Source organism: Rhinolophus ferrumequinum, chromosome 27 (assembly GCF_004115265.2).
Source record: "Rhinolophus ferrumequinum isolate MPI-CBG mRhiFer1 chromosome 27, mRhiFer1_v1.p, whole genome shotgun sequence".
NCBI classification, from domain to species: Eukaryota; Metazoa; Chordata; class Mammalia; order Chiroptera; family Rhinolophidae; genus Rhinolophus; species Rhinolophus ferrumequinum.
This window is the reverse complement of record NC_046310.1, coordinates 24,182,397-24,203,129: the sequence shown is the minus strand read 5'-3', so window position 1 is coordinate 24,203,129 and position 20,733 is coordinate 24,182,397. Positions and strand designations below refer to the sequence as shown.

At 44.1% G+C, this 20,733-nt stretch overlaps 1 protein-coding gene across 1 annotated transcript in view; it reads right to left on the bottom strand.

Moving 5' to 3' along the window:
• Positions 1–20,733, bottom strand: part of PCNX2 (pecanex 2) — a 219,624-nt gene that overhangs the window by 169,228 nt on the left and 29,663 nt on the right. The window contains exons 6-10 of the mRNA XM_033099629.1: positions 20,227–20,374; positions 19,944–20,089; positions 18,134–18,227; positions 8,183–8,318; positions 2,158–2,303 (exon numbers count right to left, since the gene is read on the bottom strand). Of these exons, the coding sequence (XP_032955520.1) occupies positions 2,158–2,303; positions 8,183–8,318; positions 18,134–18,227; positions 19,944–20,089; positions 20,227–20,374 (670 nt within the window). The remainder of the gene's footprint in view (positions 1–2,157; positions 2,304–8,182; positions 8,319–18,133; positions 18,228–19,943; positions 20,090–20,226; positions 20,375–20,733) is intronic.

Genomic DNA, 20,733 nt, shown 5'->3' with positions numbered 1-20,733 from the left:
TCTCTGTAGCCAGAATGTGCCACCTAGTTTCAGGTGCCTGGAGCGCTCCAGCTGAAGAGCTGACAATGCAGAGGGTCTGAATGAGGTGTGTCGTGACCTCATTGGCTGGTGTTCTCCCGGGGCACTCCGCGTAAGAGGTGTGGGGCGGAGGTGGGCTCATCCAGAGGTGGCTCGTTGTCATTGCGTGTGCAGAGGGACAAGTGAGGGAGTTTAGGATGCTGACACAGAGGGGCTGAAGGCTGGTCACGGAGCCTAAGTAGGACGGGAGGCCCGGAGGACAGGCAGGGCTGCGGGACGGGCGGCAGTGGGCGGGTCAACGTGCTAGCAACGGTTTGGGAACATGTGGGGGGGTGCGAGGGGATACGGAGGATGAACAGAGGCTGAGAGGGAATAAACCTTAGGAGGTGGAAGCTGAGGGGACAGGATGCGTGGCGGAGTTACGGGAGGGGCTGGCGTGGAGTAAGCAGGATGGTGTGGACCACAAGGTCAGGAGCACGCTTGGGTCAGTCTCAGGGATGCTGAGAACACTGTTTACCTCACCATCTTTTGCTCATGTACATACTGGTCTCTCTGATTAAGTTATGGTCATTTTTAGAAAGGGACAACCGGCTACTTCATTCCGGGCACGTAGGCACTCCTGAACATTCCTTTTTAAATTAATAGACTTTATTTTTCAGAGCAGCTTTAGATTCACAGCAAAATTGACAAGAAAGTAGAGTTGCCAGACTGCCCCTCCCCCAAACACACACACACACACACACACACACACACACACACACACACACCACCCTACCCCCCACCCATCAACACCGTCTGGTCCAATTTCAATAATTCCTTTTTTTTTTTTTTAATTTATTTTTAATTTATTGGGGTGACAATTGTTAGTATAATTACATAGATTTCAGGTGTGCAATTCTGTATCACATCATCCATAAGTCACACTGTGTGTTCACCACCCAGAGTCAGCTCCCCTTCCATCACCATACATTTGATCCCCCTCACCCTCATCCCCCACCCCCCAACCCCCTTACGCTCTGGTAACCACCAAATTACGTTCCCCAGATTAATTTTCAAACCCCGTGGCCATCCTGTGGTCACCGACTGCCCTCCAATCCCCTCACCCTCCCCCCCACCCCCAATAATTCCTTTTTAACTTCAAAATATATATATTTCAAAAAACTGCCTCACCTAAGAGAATGTATTCTGTTGAATTATTTTAGTTAAATATGAAACATTCATCTTAAGTGTGTGCCCCTCGGGTAACATAGTGCTGTTAGAAAAGACATTATAACTCCATTCCTTGACTTGTGGGTCCTGAAATTTACTGTTGTAATTTTGCATGACTATAGTTTCTGAGTATGTGATCACACCATTTAAGACATTACTATAATAAGTAGTCACTGGGGGACCAACTACAGCGGGGCCGGCCAGCAGCCTGCCCACTGCCCCCGCTGGCTGGCACTTAACTCTGACACTCCGTGTTGGCTGATGACAGCGTTCGGGACTGCAGCTTGAATTTTCAAACCGACACTCCAGTCAGAACTGTACAGCCCTTGACGAGCATAATGCCGTGCTTTCTACCTCGAGGACGGCTGATGGAAGTGGGGCGTCCCCCCCCCCCCCCCGGCCCCCTCTCCATCATGCCCTAACCAACCTGACCCTCCTCCCACCCCTCCGCACCCAGGCACCACATCTCCGACCCACACCATTTTATTGTGAGGAACAGGGTCAACGGTGAGAATGAGGGAAAGGGGGACAGGAAAGATGGTCAGTTGGAGTGGTCCAAGGGAAGAGGCAGAGATCACTCACTTCCTCTTCCCTCCTCTCCCTCTGCACCCAGTCAGGCCAGACCCTGGGCTACACGTGGAGCCTCAAGTTCTGCTACAAAAACGCGGCCAGCTGTCAGGACACCAATGCACAATGTTGTCCCCAAAGCTAACCTTACACCTAAACCACCTACCCAACTCTCAGTGCTCCGTTTCAACTACTGAACTATCATTTCTACAGCTATCGGCATCCTATTGCTTTGACTTGGACTTTGCACACAGAGGTGCACAACGTGAAAATGCTCCCGTGAGCCTCAGCGCGGCAGGCTTCCTCGGACAAGTGCGCACGCGGACGCTGCCCCCCCACCGCCGGTCTCCTGGGGGGGCTTACCGATCGAGTAACGCCAGCAAGGTGAGCCGGTCATACCATACTTTAATCCACTTGCCGGGGAAAATGATAAACTTGTAAAACTGCTCTCGGTTCAATTTCCCTTGCGTTGAAGAGCATGACGAGTCTTCTAGATCCTGACTCAGATGCTGTTAGACGCCAAAAGAAACAAGGGAGAGGGTTTCATACTGACGTGTTATTGCCATGAATATACCTCATAATTTGAAAGTCCAAACAGCACGCGATGTAACCGAACATATTTCATAAAAACGGTACTCTAAGGATAATGATCAACAAGGGTCTTTCTTACCAACAGACTTCATTTCCACGACAATGTACCATTAAGATTATTGTACGCATCATGTCAAAACAGTTAATTAAGGCCTAGAAACTGCCATGAAAATAATTCTTATGAAAGATCAGAATTCAACAAAATATCTTAAATGACAATTTGTGAAGTATGTCATTTAATGTAATGTTGAGATAAATATTAAAATTTAATAAGAATAAAAAGATTTTCATTGCCAATATGTAGGCCATTGGTGGAGACCGATGTAAGAAAAACTGAACTATTTATAGAAAAAATCTAAGCCAATAAAATAGAAATAGGTGGGTTTAAAATGTTTTAACCCAAAATTCATCTATGATTGGCTCTAATCCAGTGGAGAAGAATTCAATTTTGAAATAAAAGAATAGGTAGGTTTCACGATTTATCTAACAAATACTTAATGAGTGACTTATAAGCTTGGCATGACGTTGGCAATAGGAAAATAGAAAGACCATGGTGGCCTCCGTCCCTGGCGTCCTAATGCCAGTAAAACATCTCTTAGACATCATAACGGTCACACATACTCAAAACCCCTGAATGCAGGCCAGGCCCAGCACTACCCACCCTAAAAGAGAGCTGGACCCACGTCTAAAATGCAGAGGGGACATTGACCTGGAAGGGACCTGCAGGTGGGGGAACACTGAGGACAGAACAGAAGAGGGAAGAAATCACACCTACCTTTTCTGACACCTGACACAATATTTGAAACAGAAGTAGTTAAAACAGCCTGTTGTGGCATTTCCAGAGACTACACTGGCAACTAAGTATCAATTAATAGTTACTCGTTTATTTATTGTCAATGAGGAATAAAATGTTCCATATTGCTAAATTTCTCAGGAGACTGAAGATTACAGTTTAAATCTTATGTATTTAGTATTGACCTCTGTCATAGCCATCTTCCAAAACTGTGCAGTTTTATCTTCTTCTGCTCTTAAACACAGCCTAGAGGGCGCACTTGAACTTCCGGTAAGGTCAGGTGCACACCGTGTTCACCCTGCAGCACCAGTCAGAGAGAGCCGAGGACCCGGAAGTCCCTCAGGGTATTTTTCCTTACACCGAATGACACCCCTCCATGCATCCCTCCAGGTGGCTCAGGTGTTTGGAGCCCCGGGCACCTAACGCCGAGGTCACCAGTTCAATTCCCAAATGGGCCAGTGAGCTGCGCCCTCTACAGCTAAGAATGTGAACAACAGCTCTCCCTGGAGCTGGGCTGTGTGCTGCCATGGGCTACGGTGACCATCTACTGGCAACCTACTACCTCAGTCAGGGGCTGGAGCGCAAGACTCATAATACCAGCATGGGCCAGGGAGCTGTGTCTCACACAACTGGACTGAGAAACAACGGCTTGAACCAGAGTGGGGGGGAGGGGAGGTGGAAGTGGGGGAGGGAAAAAAAGCCCCAAAAAGTTAAAAAAAATAGTTTTATTAAAAGTTGAGTTGATGCCAACACATATCTTTTAAATGTATGTGAGGTGTAAAGAACAACAATGAAGACCTTTGTGGCCGTCACTCAGTATGAGGAAAAGAGCACGACGTTAGCATGGAGGTCCCGTGGGCCACTCCTGAATCTCTTCCTCTCCCCTCCTCCGTCAGAGCTCACAGCTGTCCTGAATTTTGTGTTCATCATTCCCCTTCTTTTCTTCTGTTTTACTATGCATATATCCAAAACTTCTGTATTGTTTAGTTTTATGCTTTTGAACTTCATAGATATAAACTCGTATCAGATGTATCCTTTTGCAACTTGCTTTTTGCTTTTTTCCCTCCATTCCACATTCCATTCCTGAGACTGAGAACATGTTGTTTTGTAGCTGAAACATCCATTCTCACGGTTGTATAATATTCCATGATAGGGATATGCCATAATGTACTTACCGATTTTACCATGGAATATTTAGGGGATTTTTCTTTCAATTTTTTTGCTACCACGCTGTTATAAACATTCTTGGACATGTCTCCTGGTACATATGGCAATAATTTCTTTAGACTGTACACCTCGGAATGGAATTGCTAGGAATACAAATGTCTGACCATACCAGGAAACAAACTGTTTGACTTTTCTAGGAAATACACACATCTGCCACAAATGGAATAACTGTGGCAATGGAATTATGGAAATGTTCAATTTACTTGAAAACACTTTAGAAAAAAGTTCTCTAAAGTGACTCTACCAGCTTCCACTACCACCAACAGCTTATAAATGCTGCCCGCTCCACACCCTCATCAAAATTTGACAGTGTCTGGTCATTTTAATTTTTGCTAGTCTGCTAAATATAAGGTGATGGTTCATTTCTATTCTATTTTGCACTTCCCTCAATATTAATGGAGCTGAGCATCTTTGTCCATTTTTCGTTTTTCTTCATGAAATCATCTGCGATTTTCTCTATTTGGTCTCTGTCTTTCATTAGTTTCTATATGTGTATGTGTCTATATATGCATGTGCATATGTATGTGTATGCATGTGTACATGTGTATGCATGTGCATGCGTACCTGTGTACATGTGTGTATGTGCATGTGTGCGTGTATGTATGTATGTATCCATACATGTGGATGTGCATGTGTATCTGTGTGTACATGTGTGCGTGCATGCATGTGCACATGTATCTGTGTGTGTGCACGTGTAGATGTGTACATACGTGCAACTGTATGTAAGTGTACGTGCGTGCACGTGTGTGTATACGTGTATGTATGTGTGTATATGCGTGCATATATATGGATGGGTATGTGTGCATCTGTGTGCATGTGTGTGTAATACATATACTCGTATGTGTGCACATAATAGAATCAAAACCTTCATTAGTGATATGAATTATAGATATTTTCCCAGTTTATGACTTGTTTTTTTATTTTCTTTATGGTGTTATTAATATATAGATATTCTTAATTTAAATAAAATGAAATTATCCATCTTTTTCTATAATGGGCAAAATTTTTGCAATTTTTGTGCCTTGTTTATCCAATCCATGTTGATCCCCTCATTTTAAGAACATTTGATTTTATCATCTTTTTTAAGGTTGTGTAGTTTTGCCTCTGGAGAGGGGACCAGGAATTTTTGTACACGAGATGGGGATAGGGGTCCACTTTCTTTCCCATAAGCAAAACGATGGTTGAAGTGCCTTTTATTAAAATGCACATCCTTTCCTCACCAGGTTACCGGGATACCATTATCTATGTCTGTGTGTTATCGCAGTCTTTGAATTCTCGATTAGTTTTCGTTATCCCATTCTTTCCTCTGTCTGCTGGATTTCTGATGAGGAGCACGATGGCCCTTCTTACTCTGACCTCCATGCTTCTTCACCTCCTTTCCTATTTTCCTGTTAGTCTCTCTGCGCTGCATCTAAATAATTTCTTCAGCTCTCATTTCCAGTTTACCAATTCTCTACTCTTATGTGTCAAATTTCCTGTTAAATACTTCAAAGTTTTATTTTCATTATTATATTTTTCACTTCTAGTATTTGGTGCTTTTTCAGATCTGCCTGGTCATTCGTTATATGGCCTTTTGCTTCGTATCTTTTCAATCTCTTTCGTAGTTTCTTTATACATATTAGACCTACTGGATCCATATTCTGAATCTCATCATTACAATTTCTAAATTCATTGAATGTCTGTTTGTATTTTCTGTTGATTTTGCATACTTTTATTCATATTGTTGTGTTTTCTGGTATATTTGATAACTTTGCATTTAATCTTATTTTCCTTGGATCTTTATTAGTATGAAGTCTTTGAGAACAATATCAAAGCTCTGTTCTTCCACATTAAAATTTACCCTAGTTTCTGCGAGACAGTTGGAGGCAACACCAACCTGGTACCAATTTAAAACAAAATTTTGGTTTGAGGTGTTTGGACCCTCCATGTCTTATCAATAAGGGCTGCAAACCTCCATGGAAGTTATCTTGAGGTCACTAAGTCTTAAGAGAGATTTCTGCCCCCTTCACCAACAGAGGTTTGAGGCAGGAAGTTCTCTAAACAGTTGGCCAGGGGGCGTGGTGGTGATCCAGTGTGTTCAGTTATTTCTAACAGTAGGGTGCCGCTTCTTGGGGCCCCAGATTGAGTGCTTAGACTTCCCACATTGTGCTTTGTCTGCCTAATATGAAAAGAAGTGGACCAGCCCTACTGGGACCCACCCCCCCCCAGGCTACTTCATGCAGTGCCCACTCATTTTTTCTGAGTCAGGGAAAATGCAAATTTCTCAGAGAAAACCCACATTCTTCAGGGCCCCCCCATGCACTATGACTTATGGGGGGAACGTAGTGGCAGCTGAGGTGGGGGCTGAGCACAGGGCATGGAGGGCACATCCTGGGGTCAGGGCGCATGGGAGTGCGTGGAGGTACAGGAAAGACGAGTGAGCCTCCAAGATACTGGTGGGGACGGGGAGGCAGAGAACACAGGGCCCTCAGAGCTGGGGACTAATGGCTGGGTCGTGGACCCCACCACGCCACTCTAACTGGACAGGGGCAGCCACGTCTCCGCAGGCACCACACAGCTCGCCTGGTGACCAGGCTGGTGCCAGGCCTCTGAGCAACCCTCCCACCTCCATGTGCCTCTGGGTCTAGGAAAGCTTCCTGCACCCAGAGATCCAGGGCAGGAGGAGAGAGAGGTGAGAGTGAATACAAGGAAGGGAAGAAATAGCCCTGAAGACTGATTCTTTGAATTAATGGAAAGCTTGCTCCCACCAAAACTCCTTCGAGCCTGAAAAGGCTGAGTTATGTTTCCCTGGCTTTTTGAGGCCCCTCCTACCAGCCCCACTCCAACCTGGTCAGCAGGAGTGAGGACCCTGGAGCAGCGTGCGCTCAGAAGACAGCATGACATTTTTTTCACACATCTGACTAATAGCATATAAATTTCAACCCAGTATACTATCAAGCACCTTTTGGAAAAATTTGGTTAAGCAATCATAATAAAACCGTATTATTTTCTCATGAGATTCTCTGGAAGAAATCAAAACACTGTCAGGAGAAAGGTAAACGCAACAAAAAAGAAACTTCACCTAACCTGACAGTATCCCATGATAACCTTTCTTGGCGGCGTGGCCTGTGTCCTGTCTTCTCAGGAATCCTCTCCACACTCTGTCTCCCAAGGGCCCAGGACTGAATCCGTAGCTCTGAGCTCACGGTTGCTATTTTACCCCCATGTCACCTTTGCTCTGCCTCCCAGGACTCTCACCGAAGGTGTACTCAACAAGTGAAGGGAGATTAGTAAGCTCCCTCCAGGTGAAATAATGGAGCGCTTTGTATTGTAAGCCTGTCGATAATGTCGTTTCCTCCGAGAACAAAGTCTCCCAAGTCAAACATTTATCTTTAAGAATCTCTGAATGCTTAATAGATAGGCCATAATAAATTAATAGAAACCCAGATATTTTCTAAACCATGAAAAACCAAAAAGCTTAGCATCCTAACCAAGTGAGCTCTTATGGGATGTGTGCCTCCCAGCACCCAAAGATCAATGTAAATGAATTGCTAATGCGTTTGGAAGAGCAATTGAGACAGCGGCCCTCCTGTTGGTAGCCACAGAAGGGTGTCTGTTACCTAAATGGTTCCTTTTCACGTTTGTTCAGTAGACAGACGACCATGCAATCACATATCCACAACCCAGTGAAGTCAGAATTCAGGACAAGCCCTGATAACACTGTTAACTAATCCATCCTACAAACAGCTGTCAAGGTCGCTGCTTCTGGAACGCTCACACAGCGACACTGGAACGTACCCGTGGGGTCTCCGGCTGGGTCCTCCGAGCCACCATCAGTAACAGCTGCTGCTGAAGCGCACTGACTGCATGGTCCCCGGAAGAAGGATCTGGACTGTCAGAGGTGGACGTGCTGGCGGAGCTGCTCTGCATCCCTCTGAAGATGGGCAAAACAGAAGCTCGGTTACCTGGAGGTCCGGAAGTCACCTGTTTATTATACACACGCACCAGAGCACTCGGGATCCCCAAGCACTCAGGAGTTGAAAATTGTGTGTACGAGCTCCTTTCCAGCAGAAGGGCGGTCCTCTTGCACACACACGTTATGCAGGCTGTTCCGGCTGCGTGTGCCACGGGGTAGGGAGGCACCACCCTACTAGTCTGTATGTTTAATGGTGGGGTGGTGGTGGCAACAGTTTCCAGCCTCATACTTTATGAAGACAATAAATAGTGGGCTGGATAATTCCCAAGAGACCCATCAGAAAGGAGTGGTCGTCTAATATCTCTGCTACCTCCCAGCACGCCCACCCCACCCCTAAGCAAAGAAACGTCCCATCAGGCAAAAGAAATGCCTCCGGTAACTGAAAGAGAGGACATTATTAAGTCAGTTGTGCCCTCCATCAAAATGGTTGTACTGTCTTTAATCGCCTATAGATTGACAGGACTTAAGTGAACAGAACTCCTTAAGCAAGTCCAAGCCTGGCCTCTTTCCTCTGGCCCAGAAAGCAAAGAATGAGGACGCACTTCCCATCTGCCTTTCTAGCAGGTGCCGGTAACTTTAGGAGATGCTGGCTGTCCACCCTACATTCCTTTCTAACAGAACTCCTGCTGACATAACTCCAGTTCATTCCATCATCTAAGAGCGTGTGCTCAGGAAGAAGGACAGGCCCCTCCCTAGCACCAGCGGTAAATCCTGGTTACTTACCGCCCACAGGTACCTGCATTCACCCTGGCCGGTGCCTGGCTTTGGAATGAGAGTGAACACTATTCTAAGAGGCCACCATGGAGCAAAGGTCAGTCAGATACGGAGAAGGGCAAGTTTTTCTATTTCTTAAAAGGTAATAAAAGTAAGAGGCCATCTTTCCCCGGGCTTTTAGCTCTTCTGTGAATAAGGAACACGGGGAGCTGCAGCAGCCACACTGTCATCGTGAGGGACAAGCCTGAGGACAGACGGAGCCCTGAGGACAGCAGAGGGGAGAGACGCAAAGAAACTGGTTTCTTGATGACCAACCAACAGTGCACTGACCATAACTTTCGACATCCTATTTTCTGAAAAAACACACCCTGTTATTATTTAACCCACTTTGAATTTGGGTCTTATGTTACTTGCAGCCCAAACCACCTCAAGAAAGCAGATACTACATTAATGAAATCACCTTCTGGTTTCTAATCTCACATTTCATTGTGTCTCTGGCAAGTTTTTGGATCTTTCTCCATCCTAACTCCTTACTGATATAGTCATAAACATACAAATAGTCCATAGGGACAGTGTTTAAAATATTTCCACTATTCATTCACACACACACACACACACACACACACACACACACACACACACGGATATCTCTACATTTGTTTAAGATGTAATTTATGACTATTTGATGATACATTCAGTAAAGATCCCTCTGCAAATGACCATTTAGGAAACATCATATGTTAAAGTCAGGGTTTAAGAAACAAATCAGGTGGGTTAAAACCCCTCTCCTTCTGTTACATGGGGGATTATTCCGTAAACAGTACTTTTGCTTCTTGTCTATACTGTCCATATTCATGGTAGAAAACCTTCAGTAACAGAGCAAGAAAACAGGTTTTACAAAGACGTTCATTTTAACGTTTCTACTTTGTAGAGACTCCACTGACCACTGTTAACTGTCATTTCAGAGTGAAATACAACAGGATTGAAAGTGCCTTGTTATACAAATTCAGAGAAACCTAAAACTCAGCAAATGCCAGAATGTCACAAAAACCAAAAGATTCATCTTACTTCGTTGGAGGTGTTGACTACAAACAGGCAGGTGTGGGATGAAAACGTGTGCTTCTGTGAGAAAAGTCTAGAACGTGTACAGCGCCCTCTATAGCCACTGAAACAAACTAGAATTGACTCTTGTGAGCTGTAATGCCGGGCTACTTGTCTGTGTCAGAGCAACCCGCCCCCTGCTGGTCCCTCCTCCCGGGAAACATGATATAAACTGAAGTGTCCAGGACACTCCAGCTTAATTTCTCCATGTTACTTAGCATGTTTCTGATTGCCAAATAATAGTCATAAATAACATTATCTCTTATACAAGCCATTTAAAAATCCTATGTAAAAACCCAGGGCTTGGTTTTCTTTTCAAAATCTTTGGGATGAAATCTAGATTGAAATAGAACGAGGCTTGACTATTCACTGTACTACTTACTAAAGCATGTTGTTCTACTACCTCACATCCTTATCTGTAAGATGGGGAAGATACTCACCCACAGGGCTCGTGGTGAGAATTAAATCAGACCAGGGACGTAAAGCACCATGGTGCCCCCAAGACATTAGACACTGAACATCCACACATAACCTTTTTATATCCTTCTGCTGATATAGGACCTGACTTTGCTTATTCTCATATCGAATAGCAGCATGACTCCTATGCTTTCCCCACAAATAACATGAAATCTAGTTTTCTCTATTAGCAGGAATGGGGGAAGAGTGTTTTGCCCTCAACTTACACCTAATTCTTTTGATTTTATGAAGACAGGGTCAAACAGCACATGAAGTTCCCTCTTCATGAACCTCTTTGATAAGAGCTGCATATTCCAGACAAGTCCTGATGACATTAAGAAAGATCCTTGTCTGAGTCTTATGACTAGTATGCCGTCACCAGAAAACCTGTGTCATCATCTGTAGAGAGCTTCCTGTCTGGCCAGCAGGCACCCATAAATGCTACAGGAAGCATCACTCAGCTGACAGGGACTTACCCCTTACTTAGAGCCAGTTCTCTGGGGGTCCGAGGTCCAGGGCACCTGCCTGTCCACGCAAGAACCGAGAGGCCACGATGCCACAAAAATCATGGAGTGCACAGGAGTCTTCCTACCAACCTGTGAAGAATGCCTCCCTATCTTCTTTTACCTGTAGCTCATCTCAGACTATTTGTTGCTTATTTGCCATTTTTTAGCCATGGACTGCGAGCTGCATCATCATCTGAAAGTCTGCTTTACTAACTTAAGGCCAAAGATACCCCCACATCAATAAATATAATGTGCAAGTGCTAAGCTTCAAGAGATGTTTCTTCCTAGGAAATAGCAATGGAAATGGAAATACTCCAAGCTTGTAGTAAGTACACTCTGCACATGACAAAGCGACACTCTGCACACATCACAGCGACATTGCATACATCACAGCGACACTCTGTACACGACACAGTGAAACTGTACACGACACAGCAACACGCACACATCTGGTCTTGATTAGCCTGCTCTCTGGTAAATCTCTGGCAAACTAGTTTGGTTCAGGGTTATAGCATAGATAAATTGATTTAAACTAGACTGAGCTCAGAGCAATGGCAGAAGTAGAAACTACAAGAAGGAAATAAAGATGAACAAGGGGCTAGAATCTAGTCTGGGCCGGAATAGTGCACTTCTATAAGGGCAGAGTTGGGTCCCAAATTGCGGGTGACGATGATCCAGGTTTTCACTCATCTAAGTGCCTACAAGTAACAAATAATCAAAGTACCTGTGCTTCTACATTGTCCACTGATATGGAAATAAATTCCTGCAATTCTTCATCTTCCCCAGAGATCTCAAAAGTTACAGCCCAGGAGCTGGAGGGAGAGGGCCTCTCTTTTTCTGCCGATCCTGCCTTGTTTTTCAAGCTTACTAAGGGGACATGGGAACAAGCCACCAAGAGGGCAGCCTAGAAAGGAAAGTCACAGCAACACGTTCAATATGTAGGACATTTAAATAAAGCAGCCCTGTTTTGAAAACTACAGCCTGTTATTTAGAATTTTCACAGCGACTCTTGTTTTAAAGTCTGCAAACAACTCTCCTTTTATATGACAGCAAAATTCATCTGTGCGTTTGAGATAAAGACACCGGAGTGGGAGCCGCCAGGGCCACCAGCATATGGGGGCTGAGTGCCACCGTGTGGCGGTCGGGGCTATGACCACGAAAGCCGGCCCTGCTGTGTCACAGGGATTCTTCCTGGGGAGTCACACAACATGTCTCAGAGAAGTCTTTCTAGAATCAACCTCATATACCTTCCATCCTTGTGACTCTGTGCCTGGATGGAAACTTCATCTCTCTCTAATGTGTCTGAGAAAACAAAATGAGGACTACAGTGGAAGGATCTGAGAGTGACACCTGAAAACCAAGAGAGTGCACAGAAATTTGGAACGGCACAAACCCTTCATGGGCAAAGCTCTGCATGGTCATCTGCTTCTTCCAGATCACTTCCACTTCTGTGTGATCAAAGGTACCAAGAACCCACAAAAGTTCTTTAATGTAAAGCAGTAACACACAACTCTATTCTGCAAGTCAACGGTTACGCAGCTATACACATACTCTCAGATATTTATAATTAGGGATGAAATTTTCAACTTGTACTTGAAGGGGTTAGAACTGGGCATATCTATTATGGGAATTCACATTTTAGTCTACATTTTGAAGACCCAACTGACTAACTTCAGTGCTCACCATTCTGACTCAGCTAATCCAAGCCAGGGATCACTATTACTTCTGACTAATGTAAAAAAAACAGCTGAAAAGAGATGATTATTTTTGCAATTTTCTGCCTGTTTACCTTTTTTGGGAACCAGGCACATATTTAAGCATTGTGGTTTTAAAGGGCTTTCCTGAGAGTTGATCCCAATAATAAGGGAGTGCTTATTGAGATAAGAGTCATGGAGGCTGCTTAACGTCAACAAAAGAGCAAGAATTCCGAGGAGGCAATGAAGACTAAGCACAAGTTTCAGTGTGGAGTACACATCACAGTCGGTTTAGAGATTTAGGACAGTTTTCAAAACTAAGCCCAACTTAGAGCCAGAAAAATATCTGCTTCGATATGTGCTGCAGCCACTCAAACAAATAAGAGAATACCTTACTACCCAAGCTACTCTACTTTTTAAATAAAACGAAGCTGAGGTACAAAATCCCCCAATTAAAAGTCCTGGAAACGATCTGCCCCAGAATGAGTCTTCCATTTGGTCGACGACATGTCTACTTTATGAGGAATAGACGCTTCAAGTACATGCGGATATCATGTCTTCCCATAGGATCTCCCTGGAGAGCATATGGTACGCATCTTCTATGCATTTTCATTAGAGTGCTTATGATGCTGGAAAAGCTGGATTAATTCTGAAGCATGGTTACGTATCTTCCACAGAAGGAGCTCTGCCACGTGACTTGGAAGAATTTATAGACAAGAGAAATGTAAATCTTTGCTGAGCAAAAGACCCCCAGAAACTATGAAGCTTTAATTGCAAGACCTACAGGAGAAATAAAAAAGTCTGCTCCCAAATGAACCCTTTAGACACACAAAAAACCCCTCAACGCTCCAGCCAGACAGACCACTTCAACTTCGATTTTCAAGGCAGATCAGTAACTTCCACCTTCTAGATTAGCTCATTTTAGACTCTGAGCTACTGAATCAACCCTGTGTCCTGGACAATGAGACACTGAAGTGAATTTATCTTCTGCACATTCTCCCAGGTAGCAATCCTAATGCTGTAATTCAAGCCATCATTCCCTCATTCTAGTTTCCGGTGGAAACAGAACTCCGTTAGATAATGTTACCTATGGTACCTATTAACGGACAGCTATTGTAGAACCGGAAAATGCTGCTTCTGTTTCTTTGGCAGCTCATGAGAAATGTATTGGTTCCCACAATGACAGCGGGGCCAAGGAGGGAAATTTGTTTCCTCTCCTGGTTTCCTCCAGGAATCCCCAAAGAGACATGGAAGTTACATTGCAAACAATTCCCTATTCATACTTGGGAGTCAGGGACATAAAACTGTCACATGGCAACCAGGCTTAACAATGACAATGAATGGCTTTCTGGCCAATGAGAAAAATCGGTGCTTTAATGGCCTAGTTGGAGGCAATCCCGGCTGTTGCCTTACAGGGAAAAGGCTACTTTTCCAGTATCTTCCATGGCTGAATGGCTTAGAATCAGCCCCAACTAGGAATCCTTCCAAGTTCAAAATCAAAGTTGATGTTTACTATATAGCAGGAAAACTCACAATCTAATGGCATTAAAAGGCAAGGATATAACATTGAAATACCTCCTCTAAAATTGCCAAATGTTGGAACACCAGGTTAACAGGAAGAAATACAGTACTTACCCACCTTAACGTCTCCTAAAGTGACTCATAGAAGTGCTAGAGGGAGGCTTCCACCGGCCACCAGTCAGGGTCTTCTGCTGCATAAAGTGACAGTGAACTGCCCGCCCCCCCACCACATACGCAGAAACAGATACACAGACAGACACAGACACACACAGACAGACACAGACACACAGACAGAACAGACACACACAGAAACACACAGACACACATAGACACACAGACACACAGAGACACACAACAGACACAGACACACAGAGACAGAGACACAGACACTCAGACACAGAAAGACAGACACACACACACAGACACACATCCACACAGACATATACAGACACACACAGGTATGTTAATGCAGGGATTAAAATATTTCCATTGAACCAACTTGCTTGCTTTTATCCAATTTTACAACAATTTTTCTTTCATAAAAAGAGTTCAAAGATACCCAAATCATCATTTCATCATGAGCTTTCATGATATCTGAGGCATATTACAAATCCAAAGAAATTAGCCTCCCATGAAGGGGTGGCATAGCTTTTAACACCCCCAAGTCTGGGGAGGCGTCTGATGCTGTTGGAATATCCATTGTAAGCCTGTCAGACAGCAGTTTAAATCCAGAAGATCACTGACTCCACATAGGACCGAGCCCTTTTTATTGAGCATCAATTAAACAGATGGCCGCCCCTTAACTGCTTTTCCAGAACTGCCTAGGGAACAGCTTCAATGCTATCATTTTGCTAAGTGTAGTGACTAGTTTTATGCTCATGCACCAAACAGGAGGCACTGTACATCTCCTGTGCCCAATGGGCCACTAAATTGCCAGAACACCTGTAACAGAGTCTACTCTGAAGGACTAACTTATTTCAAAGAGAAGATGGTGTAGAAAGCATGTATACTCTCAAATTATACGCTCTACAAATAATAGCAAATACATATATTATTTTATTTTATCTCTGAAGACTAGAAAGAGAGGAGGCTATGTGCCATCATGTTCCAGAACTCTTAAGACCAACGCCATATCAAGTTACCTTGGGGCAGAGCAGGTGCTCAAAGACTTTGAACTTGGAAAGTTGGCACCAATGAGGCTCGTGGACCAAGGCCTTTTTTACCAGGATGTTCCCAGACAGGAATGTTAGAGAAGACCAGGGATGTTAGTTTCATAAAGCTTTTCTGGAAGGGCAAAGTTGCTTCCATAAGTCTTGATCATAATTCTCTTTAAAGAAGCTCGGTAATTAATTCAATTGCCACTTTTCCAGAAAGAGAGTGTCCTCAGGGCTCATCTGTTGATTTTTGCCCAGCATCCATCCACCCTACTACAAATCTCCCTCTGAAAAGTCACCCCCACCTCAGAGGGAACCCACAAATCTGTACGTAGACCCAAGCCAAGTACTTGCCTTGGTGATTGGGCTCAAGCTACGTGGTCCGCTCAGAATCAATCAGATGTGATGAGACCTACACTGGGGTTCATGGGAAAGCAGCTTGCTGTTACCGCTGGTCTCGAATGAGGGGACATAAGATCTGGGGTGGCGACAGGCATCTTTTAACCACTAGGGTAACGTGTCTGAGAGTGGTACCAAAACAGAGGACCAGGAGGAGTGTGATGGAGAAAGAGATATGATCCTTGAAGACATCTACCCAAGACATCTCAGTTACGTGGTCCCCAAATCCCCACGTTGATGAAGCCTGTTGGACCTGGCGTTCCCTCGTGTGTAACAACAGGAAGGACCTAACAGTTGTACGTGCGTGAAAAGGCAGAGCTAGGATGACATTCTGGGACTCCCTTCACGGCTTCACAGGAAAGCTCAGCATAAACACCGTCGGCACCCCAACACCCCAGCAAGGCCCCATCCTAACCTCACAGGAAGCTCTTTCACTGACAGCAAATGCAGGCTGGCAAACCGAAGCCCAGGCAGGTCTTGAAAGAGAGGGCAGGTTACAGAGAACGGGGCTCTGATATGGAAAGGAACGCAGAGGAAACGCAGAAAACAAGAGTTGGAAGAAACTTCATAGAGAAGTTACGGGGAGAACATGTTAGCGGGCGGCTCCGGGCGAGGCACGGTTCCCGGAGGTGGGGCCCACTCTCGGACTCTCATCTGCACGCTGTACATTTTAGCTTTTTAAGGCTCTGGACACGTGGCCTTACGCTCACTGGCATTACCTTTACCAGCAAATGTCGTTCAAGCATTTACCTGTGGGAAAGGTGAAGGCCATTTATCCAGGAAAAGAAAAATAGACGGTTGTGTAACTTTATTTTGGGATAAAATAAGAGGCTTACGTTTGTTCTAAATTTAGATTAAAAACAGTACAGCTTTCAACTGAGGACCACAAGATAATCTGGCAGCTCGCAAAGCTGTGTTCACGTGTGACTAAATGTTTTGTCTGAGAAAGCTGCCACCTTAGACGACGAAACTCATCAAACCACGGCAACAGAATAGCCTAAAAGTTGGAGCTAGGATGGGGACAGCGAACCTCCCATGCTTTTTGGCCAGAGAAGGAGAACTTTGTTTTCTGTGTTGATTGGTACGTGGGTACCTGAGGGAAACAGAGGAAGAGCGGAAAGCATGTAGGTGATGGAGAAATGTGCCTGTTCCCCGGGCAGTGATTCTGGACACAGCGGCTGCTGCAGGATGGGGGCCCAGGCGCGACTGTGTGGCTGGGTAGCCATCGCCTGTGGTGCCCATCCACCGGAAAGGCTGACGGCAACATGCCTAAGTGGGTCAGAGGTGGCGGGGACGGCAAGGGGGGGACACCCTGAAAGGCTGCCACAGGACAGAATTCCACCGGAGGCAAAGGACAAAGCCAAGGACTAGGACAGCCTTCATTCCAGGTGCCCGGGAGGCTCCCCTTGAACTCCCCATACACACCCGCTCAGGAAACTTTGACCTTGAAGGGACATGGAACCACAGGATCTGGAATTAAGGTTCCTATGACTCCCTTTACATGCCCCAGGCGTGCAGACTAAGGCATTCCAGGTACACCACAAAGGTCTCTCATAAACCCTCAAATAGACACACTACCTTAAAGAAATGTACATGAAAAATTTACTTCCACACTTAGAACAGGCAACTGAGGCATATCCATATGGATTAGCCTCGAAGAATCCTCCAGTCCAGGCTGAGCTGTGAGTCCAGTCTGCCACTGGTAAGACTTACGGCTTGCCCAATGCCACCAGTAATCCTTGTGTGTTCTAGATATGCAAGATAAATGAATAACAACTTAACTAACGTAATTAAGAAAGTTATTCAATGCATTCTGAAGGAAAACAGAAAAGATGTTTATTAATAGAAAATCTATCTACAGAACAGCTAGCCTTCATTAGTGCAGATGACAATTAAGCACATTTCTAATCCATTCCTTGGGGCAAATTTAATAATGTACAGAGAGCTGCGTCTTAGCTGACGGGGCAATGTTGTGTACACCAGGCTCCTCTCTGTTTATGACCACAGGTACTATTCACCTTTGAAAGTGGCTATTACGAAAATGGTTCTGTTTAGTTTTGATTATTCTACAATGTCAGATTTTCCTTCACACAAAACACACATGCTCTGACACCTACAAACGTATTAACACATTCATTCCAGGACCATCACTTCCTTCACAGTCAGAAGAAGCTGCATGTCCCCCAGCAATGCAACAGCCTCCAGACCTGAAAACAGAGCTCACTTACCCAGCAGGAGAGAAACCGTCATACTCAGATGGCTGATGCTGGAAAGGGCCTTCCTTCTGATTGCCAGACTTTAAATAACAGGATCTAATTTCGCCTACAAAATCACAAGATTTCAGCAAAAAATACTTCATGTTTATTTGCATATGATCATTGCAGCCTATGCTTTCTTCAAGTTAGAGGGAACTCATTTTGAACTATTTTAATAAAAATCATTGGCAATCTGGGTCCATTCTTCATATTTCTCCACAGAATGTATAACTTAACTAAGGAAATCTTCCTGCCATACCTCTCTGATGATACGCTTAGACAAGTGACTTAGTATTTAATTGCTTTTCATCAATTAATTTGTGCAATCTCTTAATTCACTTTTTATACAGTATCTTCAATGCATTTTTTGTACGTTCCCTTCATGCATCAGTATGATCTGTGTATGCTGGAATTGGGTGTTCTTTAGTATCATTTGCAAAACGAGGCTCATTAAGCATGTGGTTTTGACTGGTACACCACGTGTGGTGGCCCTACCTTTCAATTTGCAGCTGAGCAGTGGCACAGCGCACTGACTGGTGTGTCAGCCTGGTAATGAGGAAAAGCAAGAGATGGAATTAATTTGCAGTTAAATGAGTCTGCTAAAGAGCTTCTGGGTATCAAGGTGTGAAAATCAGTTCACTCAGTAAATGCACGTGGTCTCTCCCAGAAGAGACTTTAGGAGTACCTGCTTCAGGTGGCGCAGGGATGTCGTTAACCTTGTCTGTTATGAGCAGCCGGAATGTAGGCTGGAGGCTGGACCCCACGTAAGGTTCCTCCCAAGGGACACATTACCAATGGCGACCACCCACCACTGCAGGCCCTGACAGTGGTGGGCTGTACACCGTAAAAGTCTCTTTGCATTTCTGCAGATTCAAAAGCACTTAAATGACAACTACTGATCTATAATCAGGTACCATGTGACTTACTATGCAAACCAGGATCTTTTTGAGAGTAAAATGACATGCGTTCATTGATCCATAAGGGACTTAAGACAAGACCCATCCTGGAAAAACTAGGACCTATCCCTTATCTGTAGGACTCTGAACTTACCACTTAATGATCTTTCTTTTTTTTCTTTCTTTCTTCCTCTTTCCCTTCCTCCCTCCCTTCCTCCCTTCCTTCCTTTCTTTTAAGTCCTTTTTATAACAAGGATTGATAAAAATATATCAAGGTCACATTTCAATATATATCCAAAAAATATTTACCAGGTGCTGGCCACTGCCTTTCTGAAGTTTACAACTGTGAGGAGCAAAATGTCACTAATCAAATAATTACAAGTCAATAAATAATCATAAGCTGTAATAATATCAAAGAAAGAAAAGGGGAGGGTGTTCAGACAGCAAAAATCAGAACCTGATTACGTCTGGGGAGTTCAAGAAAGGTTGTCCTGAAGAACTTTCTTCAGAATTAAGATCCCAGGGATGAAAAGCACATTGTTGACATCGGGACGTGGTATGTGTAAAGGCCCTGAGGCAGGAAAGAGCGCACTCTGTTCTAAGAACTTTATATGTGAACAATCGTAGAACTAAGTCTTCCTGCTCCGAAGTCTAGTACTCAGGTTGAGAGAGCATGTAGAACCCCACAAAAGCTGCCCGTTTTGTCAGAGGGGCAATAGATTGGAGGAGAGGGTTTATCACTTTGTGAGGGGTGAAATGTCTAACTAGTGCATTGTTCTGTACACCTGAAACTAATAAAAATAAATAAATAAATAATTTAATATTTTAAAAATTAAAAAAAAGTTTTGTCCCTTCTTCCTCATTTGTAAAGAGCTCTACGGACTCACCGTGTTCACCAATGAAGACATGCATAGCATCCACAGATATCTCGTCTTGCACAGATGTTTCAGGCCCACTGATGACTTGCAAGACAGAACTATCTTGTTGGGAAGTTACCCTGTAGATTATCTGTCTTTGTCTATTGCCCTGAAAACTTAACATATATAAAAGGTTCAAAAACCATTAGGAACTCCCCCTTATCCTTAACAAAGCATTAAAAGAAGCAGCTAGTAAGTGAGGCTGTCTCATGCTTTGCACCAACACGAAGCTAAATAAGTAAGTTATCCTTACAGGGCCGTGATCTTGGCAGGTTCAGTGAGCACAGGGCTGGTGCTAGTATGGTCTTGACTTAGCACGTCCGGTTTTCCTTGCTTGGAATTGCGTCCACTGGGCTTTTCACTTTCCAGGGTTTCCTCCTTTTTTTCCTGGGAGCACTTATCTGAAAAACATTGCTTTATGTGTTAATATAATATTAAGTAGGAAATCAACATGAAAGCAGTTGGAAAGAAGTTACCAAAATTGAAACAAGAATAGATAAAGAATCTAACTAGTTCCTATGAATTCAGAATGCACTTAAATACATTTTTGCTTTATTAACTATGTAAGTACCTAAATATATTTGAGAAAAAGAAGAGTCTATGTGTTGGAGACATGTTGTTTAGACATTCACAGCCACCAACTACTTTATGTACCGATTTGGGGACTCGCCTGAAATGACTCTGTTGACCGTGGCTTATCAGGTTGAGAGTCATCAGTTTAGATCACTTAGGCCTGAAAGGTTCATTAGTCATAAATGGA